This window comes from Salvelinus alpinus, chromosome 5, assembly GCF_045679555.1.
Source record: "Salvelinus alpinus chromosome 5, SLU_Salpinus.1, whole genome shotgun sequence".
In the NCBI taxonomy this organism is placed as follows: domain Eukaryota; kingdom Metazoa; phylum Chordata; class Actinopteri; order Salmoniformes; family Salmonidae; genus Salvelinus; species Salvelinus alpinus.
In genome coordinates, this window is record NC_092090.1 from 8355211 (window position 1) to 8365210 (window position 10000).

The window sequence follows — 10000 nt, forward strand, 5'->3', positions numbered from 1 at the left end:
CATGGTGCTTGTAACGCCGGGGTTGTGGGTTCGATTCCCACGGGGGACCAGTAGGATGTACACACTCACTACTGGGAGACCCTGGATAAGAGCGTCTACTGAAATGTTTACGTCATGAGAAGATATTGTCAATCATTGCGTGGAGTCCTAGACTTAGTTTAATGAGACAGCTGGAGGATGTGTAGATTAAACAACATCTATCTGTTTGGTTACAGATTACTGCTAGGCTGTAGATCTGTAGATAAAACAACATCTATCTGTTTGGTTACAGATTACTGCTAGTCTGTAGATAAAACAACATCTATCTGTTTGGTTACAGATTACTGCTAGTCTGTAGATAAAACAACATCTATCTGTTTGGTTACAGATTACTGCTAGTCTGTAGATTAGACAACATCTATCTGTTTGGTTACAGATTACTGCTAGTCTGTAGATTAAACAACATCTATCTGTTTGGTTACAGATTACTGGTAGTCTGTAGATAAAACAACATCTATCTGTTTGGTTACAGATTACTGCTAGTCTGTAGATTAGACAACATCTATCTGTTTGGTTACAGATTACTGCTAGTCTGTAGATTAGACAACATCTATCTGTTTGGTTACAGATTACTGCTAGTCTGTAGATTAAACAACATCTATCTGTTTGGTTACAGATTACTGGTAGTCTGTAGATAAAACAACATTTATCTGTTTGGTTACAGATTACTGCTAGTCTGTAGATTAGACAACATCTATCTGTTTGGTTACAGATTACTGCTAGTCTGTAGATAAAACAACATCTATCTGTTTGGTTACAGATTACTGCTAGTCTGTAGATTAAACAACATCTATCTGTTTGGTTACAGATTACTGGTAGTCTGTAGATAAAACAACATTTATCTGTTTGGTTACAGATTACTGCTAGTCTGTAGATTAGACAACATCTATCTGTTTGGTTACAGATTACTGATAGTCTGTAGATAAAATAACATCTATCTGTTTGGTTACAGATTACTGGTAGTCTGTAGATAAAACAACATTTATCTGTTTGGTTACAGATTACTGGTAGTCTGTAGATAAAACAACATTTATCTGTTTGGTTACAGATTACTGCTAGTCTGTAGATTAGACAACATCTATCTGTTTGGTTACAGATTACTGGTAGTCTGTAGATTAAACAACATCTATCTGTTTGGTTACAGATTACTGCTAGTCTGTAGATTAGACAACGACATCTATCTGTTTGGTTACAGATTACTGCTAGTCTGTAGATTAAACAACATCTATCTGTTTGGTTACAGATTACTGATAGTCTGTAGATAAAATAACATCCATCTATCTGTTTGGTTACAGATTACTGCTAGTCTGTAGATTAAACAACATCTATCTGTTTGGTTACAGATTACTGCTAGTCTGTAGATTAGACAACAACATCTATCTGTTTGGTTACAGATTACTGGTAGTCTGTAGATAAAACAACATTTATCTGTTTGGTTACAGATTACTGCTAGTCTGTAGATTAGACAACATCTATCTGTTTGGTTACAGATTACTGATAGTCTGTAGATAAAATAACATCTATCTGTTTGGTTACAGATTACTGGTAGTCTGTAGATAAAACAACATTTATCTGTTTGGTTACAGATTACTGGTAGTCTGTAGATAAAACAACATTTATCTGTTTGGTTACAGATTACTGCTAGTCTGTAGATTAGACAACATCTATCTGTTTGGTTACAGATTACTGGTAGTCTGTAGATTAAACAACATCTATCTGTTTGGTTACAGATTACTGCTATTCTGTAGATTAGACAACAACATCTATCTGTTTGGTTACAGATTACTGCTAGTCTGTAGATTAAACAACATCTATCTGTTTGGTTACAGATTACTGATAGTCTGTAGATAAAATAACATCCATCTATCTGTTTGGTTACAGATTACTGCTAGTCTGTAGATTAAACAACATCTATCTGTTTGGTTACAGATTACTGCTAGTCTGTAGATTAGACAACAACATCTATCTGTTTGGTTACAGATTACTGGTAGTCTGTAGATTAGACAACAACATCTATCTGTTTGGTTACAGATTACTGCTAGTCTGTAGATAAAACAACATCTATCTGTTTGGTTACAGATTACTGCTAGTCTGTAGATAAAACAACATTTATCTGTTTGGTTACAGATTACTGCTAGTCTGTAGATAAGACAACATCTATCTGTGTGGTTACAGATTACTGATAGTCTGTAGATAAAACAACATCTATCTGTTTGGTTACAGATTACTGCTAGTCTGTAGATAAAACAACATCTATCTGTGTGGTTACAGATTACTGATAGTCTGTAGATAAGACAACAGCATCTCCAGAGGCCCTTAGTTCACTTCCTCTACTGTTAGATAGTTCTGAGCCAATCAGAGTTCACTTCCTCTACCACTAGATAGTTCTGAGCCTATTAGAGTTCACTTCCTCTACCACTAGGTAGTTCTGAGCCTATCAGAGTTCACTTCCTCTACAACTAGATAGTTCTGAGCCTATCAGAGTTCACTTCCTCTACCACTAGATAGTTCTGAGCCTATCAGAGTTCACTTCCTCTACCACTAGATAGTTCTGAGCCTATCAGAGTTCACTTCCTCTACAACTAGATAGTTCTGAGCCTATCAGAGTTCACTTCCTCTACCACTAGGTAGTTCTGAGCCTATCAGAGTCCACTTCCTCTACCACTAGGTAGTTCTGAGCCTATCAGAGTTCACTTAGGTTGTTCTGTCCCTATCAGAGCAGAGCCTCTGTACCAGTCCTCTGCTCCTCTCCCTCTGGACTCTCGCTCCACTCTCCCCTGTTAAAGGTGTAATATGCAAAAATTGCTCCGCCATTTCCTGGTTGCTAAAATTCCAATAGTTTTCCTAATTCCAGTTTATGTGACAAACAATGCAGTCATTGTGTATAGAATTATTGTACCATCTAAACCAGCTGTGAAATGTATTTTCCAGAACCCAGAATATTGTACCATCTAAACCTGCTGTGAAATGTATTTTCCAGAACCCAAAATATTGTACCATCTAAACCAGCTGTGAAATGTATTTTCCATAACCCAAAATATTGTACCATCTAAACCAGCTGTGAAATGTATTTTCCATAACCCAAAATATTGTACTTTCAGCTGTATGAAGCTGGTGTACAAAACCAAAAGTAAAAGACTCAAAAACTAAACTTAAGAACTCTCCTTATTCTCTCCTTCTCCTTCTCCTCTCCTTATTCTCTCCTCTCCTTCTCCTCTCCTTATTCTCTCCTCTTCTCTCCTCTCTCCTTCTCCTTCTCCTCTCCTTATTCTCTCCTCTTCTCTCCTCTCCTTCTCCTCTCCTTATTCTCTCCTCTTCTCTCCTCTCTCCTCTCCTTCTCCTCTCCTTATTCTCTCCTCTTCTCTCCTCTCCTTCTCCTCTCCTTATTCTCTCCTCTTCTCTCCTCTCCTTCTCCTCTACTTATTCTCTCCTCTTCTCTTCTCTCTCCTCCTGTCCTTCTCCTCTTCTCTCCTCTCTCCTTCTCCTTCTCCTCTCCTTATTCTCTCCTCTTCTCTCCTCTCCTTCTCCTCTCCTTCTCCTCTCCTCTTCTCTCCTCTCCTTCTCCTCTCCTTATTCTCTCCTCTTCTCTTCTCTCTCCTTCTCCTGTCCTTCTCCTCTTCTCTCCTCTCTCCTTCTCCTCTCCTTATTCTCTCCTCTTCTCTCCTCTCCTTCTCCTCTCCTTATTCTCTCCTCTTCTCTCCTCTTCTCTTCTCTCTCCTTCTCCTCTCCTTCTCATCTTCTCTCCTCTCCTTCTTTTATCTCCTTTCCTTTTCTCCTCCTCTCCTCTCCTCTCCTCTCCTCTCCTCTCCTCTCCTCTCCTCCTCTCCTCTCCTCTCCTCTCCTCTCCTCTCCTCTCCTCTCCTGTTGTGTAGGTCGTCTGAACTGGTGGGCCACTATGTGTACCAGTTGTAAGCGTCTTCTTCCTCTGGCCACCACGGGGGACGGCAACTGTCTGCTACATGCTGCTTCTTTAGGTGAGCCTGGCTGAGGGAGGGTTAGGAGGAGAGGAGGGATGGTTAGGAGGAGAGGAGGGAGGGTTAGGAGAGGAGGAGGGTTAGGAGGGTAGGAGGGAGGGGAGGAGGGTTAGGAGGGGAGGAGGGAGGGTTAGGAGGGGAGGAGGGAGAGAGGGTTAGGAGGGGAGGAGGGAGGGAGGGTTAGGAAGGGAGGGACGGTTAGGAGGGGAGGAGGGAGGGTTAGGAGGGCAGGAGGGAGGGTTAGGAGGGGAGGAGGGAGAGAGGGTTAGGAGAGGAGGAGGGAAAGAGGGTTAGGAGGGGAGGAGGGTTAGGAGGGGAGGAGGGAGGGTTATGAGGGGAGTTTGGAGGGAGGGTTAGGAAGGGAAGGAGGGAGGGAGGGTTAGGAGGGGAGGAGGGTTAGGAGGGGAGGAGGGAGGGTTAGGGGGAAAAAGAGAGTGTGAGAAGAGATCTCTGTTTGTCTGGAATCAAAGAGCTCATAAACCCAGCAACATGCAACAGCTCAGCATTGATGATGGGAAAAAAAGAGTGTGTTATCTGTAGTGTTTATAATGAGGGAAACTTTTAAGGAAACTCTCGGAGACATGAAAATGTGCTTACAGGCTGCAGAGAAAAGAAAACCCCCTCAGCAGATCTGGAATCTCCCTAGAACAGGGAATATTGATTCAGCTAACATTAATCATGTTGACAATGGACCGATCTAGGGCTTGGACCGATCTAGGGCTTGCTGCTAGGGTATTGCTGTCTCTCTCTCTCTCTCTCTCTCTCTATTTCTCTCTCTCTCTCTCTCTCTCTCTCTCTCTCTCTCTCTCTCTCTCTCTCTCTCTCTCTCTCTCTCTCTCTCTCTCTCTCTCTCTCTCTCTCTCTCTCTCTCTCTCTCTTTCTCTCTCTCTCTCTCTCTCTCTTTCTCTCTGTGTGTGTGTGTGTTTGTGTGTTTGCATACTCATCTGTCTCTGTGTCTCTAGGGATGTGGGGCTTCCACGACAGAGACCTGGTACTGAGGAAGTCTCTGTATGGCATGATGAAGAGTGGAGCGGAGAGAGAGGCTCTGAAGAGGAGGTGGAGGTGGCAGCAGACACAACAGAACAAAGAGGTCTGTACACACACACTACACACACAGTACACACACACTCACATGGTACACACACAGTACACACACGGTACACACACACTCATAGTACACACACACACACACACACAACACCTGCTCTCTCACACACACACACACACACACACACACACACACACACACACACACACACACACACACACACACACACACACACACACACACACACACACACACACACACACACACACACACACAACACCTGCTCTCACACACACACTCTCACACACACAGTACACACACACTCTCTCTCTCTCACACACACACACACACACAACACCTGCTATTCCACATGAGTGCTCTGTTCTATAACCTGGGCCCTGGTTATATGTTGTTTCCTGTGTGGTGTTATGAGGGAGTTACAGTTGAAGTCGGTAGTTTACATACACCTTAACCAAATACATTTAAACTCAGTTTTTCACAATTCCTGACATTTAATCCTAGTAAAAATTCACTGTCTTAGGTCAGTTAGGATCACCACTTTATTTTAAGAATGTGAAATGTCTGTCACGTTCCTGACCTATTTATGTTAGTTTGTTGTATGTGTTAGTTGGTCAGGACGTGAGTTTGGGTGGGCATTCTATGTTGTCTGTTTCTATGTTGGTTTAAGAGTTGCCTGGTATGGCTCTCAATTAGAGGCAGGTGTTTGGCGTTCCTCTAATTGAGAGTCATATTTAGGTAGGTTGTTTCACAGTGTTCGTTGTGGGTGGTTGTCTCCTGTGTCTGTATGTATGTTCGTGCCACACGGGACTGTAGCGTTTGTTTGTAGTTGTGTACCTGTTCGTGCGTTCTTCATGTTGTATGTAAGTTCCATGTTCAGGTCTGTCTACGTCGTGTTTGTTATTTTGTAATTTTCAAGTGTTTTCGTGTTCGTTTCGTAATTCAATAAATATCAGTTATGTCATCATACCTCGCTGCACATTGGTCTTCAGATCCCTCTCTCCTCTCCTCGTCCGAGGAGGAGGAGGAATTAGAGAATCGTTACAATGTCAGAATAATAGTAGAGAGAATGATTTATTTCAGCTTTTATTTCTTTCATCACATTCCCAGTGGGTCAGAAGTTTACATACACTCAATTAGTATTTGGTAGCATTGCCTTTAAATTGTTTAACTTGGGTCAAACGTTTCGGGTAGCCTTCCACAAGCTTCCCACAATAAGTTGGGTGAATTTTGGCCCATTCCTCCTGACTGAGCTGGTGTAACTGAGTCAGGTTTGTAGGCCTCCTTGATCCCACACGCTTTTTCAGTTCAGCCCACTAATGTTCTATAGGATTGAGGTCAGGGCTTTGTGATGGCCACTCCAATACCTTGACTTTGTTGTCCTTAAGCCATTTTGCCACAACTTTGGAAGTACTGTATGCTTGGGATCATTGTCCATTTGGAAGACCCATTTGCGACCAAGATTTAACTTCCTGACTGATGTCTTGAGATGTTGCCTCAATAAATCCACATAATTTTCTTTCCTCATGATGCCATCTATTTTGTGAAGTGCACCAGTCCCTCCTGCAGCAACGCACCCCCACAACATGATGCTGCCACCCCCGTGCTTCACGGTTGGTATGGTGTTCTTTGGCTTGCAAGCCTCCCCCTTTTTCCTCCAAACATAACGATGGCCATTATGGCCAAACAGTTCTATTTTTGTTTCATCAGACCAGAGGACATTTCTCCAAAAAGTACGATCTTTGTCCCAATGTGCAGTTGCAAACTGTACTCTGGCTTTTTTATGGCAGTTTTGGAGCAGTGGCTTCTTCCTTGCTGAGCGGCCTTTAAGGTTATGTCGACATAGGACTCGTTTTACTGTGTATATAGATACTTTTGTACCTGTTTCCTCCAGCATCTTCACAAGGTCCTTTGCTGTTGTTCTGGGATTGATTTGCACTTTTCGCACCAATGTATGTTCATCTCTAGGAGACAGAACGTGTCTCCTTCTTGAGTGGTATGACGGCTGAGTGATCCCATGGTGTTTATACTTGCGTACTATTGTTTGTAGAGATGAACGTGGTACCTTCAGGTGTTTGGAAATTGCTCCCAAGGATGAACCAGACTTGTGGAGGTCTACTTTTTTTTCTGAGGTCTTGGCTGATTTCTTTAGATTTCCCCATGATGTCAAGCAAAGAGGCACTGAGTTTGAAGGTAGGCCTTGAAATACATCCACAGGTACAACTCCAATTGACTGAAATGATGTCAATTAGCCTATCAGAAGCTTCTAAAGCCATGACATCATTTTCTGGAATTTCCAAACTGTTTAAAGGCACAGTCAACTTAGTGTATGTAAACTTCTGACCTACAGGAATTGTAATACAGTGAATTATAAGTGAAATAATCTGTCTGTAAACAATTCTGGTCAAAACCTATGGGTCCTGGTGAAAACCCTATGGGTCCTGGTCAAAACCCACTGGGTCCTGGTCAAAACCTCTATGGGTCCTGGTCAAAACCCTCTGGGTCCTGGTCAAAACCTCTATGGGTCCTGGTCAAAACCCACTGGGTCCTGGTCAAAACCTCTATGGGTCCTGGTCAAAACCTCTATGGGTCCTGGTCAAAACCTCTATGGGTCCTGGTCAAAACCCTATGGGTCCTGGTCAAAACCCTCTGGGTCCTGGTCAAAACCCTATGGGTCCTGGTCAAAACCTCTATGGGTCCTGGTCAAAACCCTCTGGGTTCTGGTCAAAACCCTATGGGTCCTGGTCAAAACCCTCTGGGTCCTGGTCAAAACCCTCTGGGTCCTGGTCAAAACCTCTATGGGTCCTGGTCAAAACCTCTATGGGTCCTGGTCAAAACCCTATGGGTCCTGGTCAAAACCCTATGGGTCCTGGTCAAAACCCTATGGGTCCTGGTCAAAACCCTGTGGGTCCTGGACAAAACCCTCTGGGTCCTGGTCAAAACCCTCTGGGTCCTGGTCAAAACCCTATGGGTCCTGGTCAAAACCCTCTGGGTCCTGGTCAAAACCCTCTGGGTCCTGGTCAAAACCCTCTTGGTCCTGGTCAAAACCCTATGGGCCCTGGTCAAAACCCTATGGGTCCTGGTCAAAACCCTATGGGTCCTGGTCAAAACCTCTATGGGTCCTGGTCAAAACCCTATGGGTCCTGGTCAAAACCCTCTGGGTCCTGGTCAAAACCTCTATGGGTCCTGGTCAAAACCCTCTGGGTTCTGGTCAAAACCTCTATGGGTTCTGGTCAAAACCTCTATGGGTCCTGGTCAAAACCTCTATGGGTCCTGGTCAAAACCCTATGGGTCCTGGTCAAAACCTCTATGGGTCCTGGTCAAAACCCTCTTGGTCCTGGTCAAAACCCTCTGGGTCCTGGACAAAACCCTCTTGGTCCTGGACAAAACCCTCTTGGTCCTGGTCAAAACCCTCTTGGTCCTGGTCAAAACCCTATGGGTCCTGGTCAAAACCCTATGGGTCCTGGTCAAAACCCTCTTGGTCCTGGTCAAAACCCTCTTGGTCCTGGTCAAAACCCTATGGGTCCTGGACAAAACCCTATGGGTCCTGGTCAAACCCCTATGGGTCCTGGACAAAACCCTCTGGGTCCTGGTCAAAACCCTCTGGGTCCTGGTCAAAACCCTATGGGTCCTGGTCAAAACCCTATGGGTCCTGGACAAAACCCTCTGGGTCCTGGTCAAAACCCTATGGGTCCTGGACAAAACCCTATGGGTCCTGGTCAAAACCCTCTGGGTCCTGGTCAAAACCTCTATGGGTCCTGTTCAAAACCTCTATGGGTCCTGGTCAAAACCCTATGGGTCCTGGTCAAAACCCTATGGGTCCTGGACAAAACCCTCTGGGTCCTGGTCAAAACCCTCTGGGTCCTGGACAAAACCCTATGGGTCCTGGTCAAAACCCTCTGGGTCCTGGTCAAAACCCTATGGATCCTGGTCAAAACCCTCTGGGTCCTGGTCAAAACCGCTATGGGTCCTGGTCAAAACCCTATGGGTCCTGGTCAAAACCCCTATGGGTCCTGGTCAAAACCCTCTGGGTCTTGGTCAAAACCCTATGGGTCCTGGACAAAACTCTATGGGTCCTGGTCAAAACCCAATGGGTCCTGGTCAAAACCCCTATGGGTCCTGGTCAAAACCATATGGGTCCTGGTCAAAACCCTATGGGTCCTGGTCAAAACCCCTATGGGTCCTGGTCAAAACCCTATGGGTCCTGGTCAAAACCCGATGTGTCCTGGTCAAAACCCTATGGGTCCTGGTCAAAACCCTATTGGTCCTGGTGAAAACCCTATGGGTCCTGGTCAAAACCCGATGTGTCTTGATCAAAAACCCTATGGGTCCTGGTGTAAACCCTATGGGTCCTGGTCAAAACCCGATGTGTCCTGGTCAAAACCCTCTGGGTCCTGGACAAAACCCTATGGGTCCTGGTCAAAACCCTCTGGGTCCTGGTCAAAACCCTATGGATCCTGGTCAAAACCCTCTGGGTCCTGGTCAAAACCGCTATGGGTCCTGGTCAAAACCCTATGGGTCCTGGTCAAAACCCCTATGGGTCCTGGTCAAAACCCTCTGGGTCTTGGTCAAAACCCTATGGGTCCTGGACAAAACTCTATGGGTCCTGGTCAAAACCCAATGGGTCCTGGTCAAAACCCCTATGGGTCCTGGTCAAAACCATATGGGTCCTGGTCAAAACCCTATGGGTCCTGGTCAAAACCCCTATGGGTCCTGGTCAAAACCCTATGGGTCCTGGTCAAAACCCGATGTGTCCTGGTCAAAACCCTATGGGTCCTGGTCAAAACCCTATTGGTCCTGGTGAAAACCCTATGGGTCCTGGTCAAAACCCGATGTGTCTTGATCAAAAACCCTATGGGTCCTGGTGTAAACCCTATGGGTCCTGGTCAAAACCCTATGGGTCCTGGTGTAAACCCGGTGG

The 10000-nt window shown here is 44.9% G+C and overlaps 1 protein-coding gene and 1 non-coding gene across 4 annotated transcripts in view; both read left to right on the forward strand.

Annotated features, from left to right (window-relative positions):
* Positions 1 to 50, forward strand: part of trnat-ugu (transfer RNA threonine (anticodon UGU)) — a 77-nt gene extending 27 nt beyond the window's left edge. The window contains exon 1 of the tRNA in view: positions 1 to 50. This exon is cut by the window's left edge and continues 27 nt beyond it. This is a non-coding gene — a tRNA (tRNA-Thr).
* Positions 1 to 10000, forward strand: part of otud7a (OTU deubiquitinase 7A) — a 164449-nt gene that overhangs the window by 106919 nt on the left and 47530 nt on the right. For all 3 annotated transcript variants that reach the window (XM_071400459.1, XM_071400460.1, XM_071400461.1), the window contains 2 exons: positions 3912 to 4013; positions 4976 to 5103. In XM_071400459.1, coding sequence (XP_071256560.1) covers positions 3912 to 4013; positions 4976 to 5103 — 230 coding nt within the window. The remainder of the gene's footprint in view (positions 1 to 3911; positions 4014 to 4975; positions 5104 to 10000) is intronic.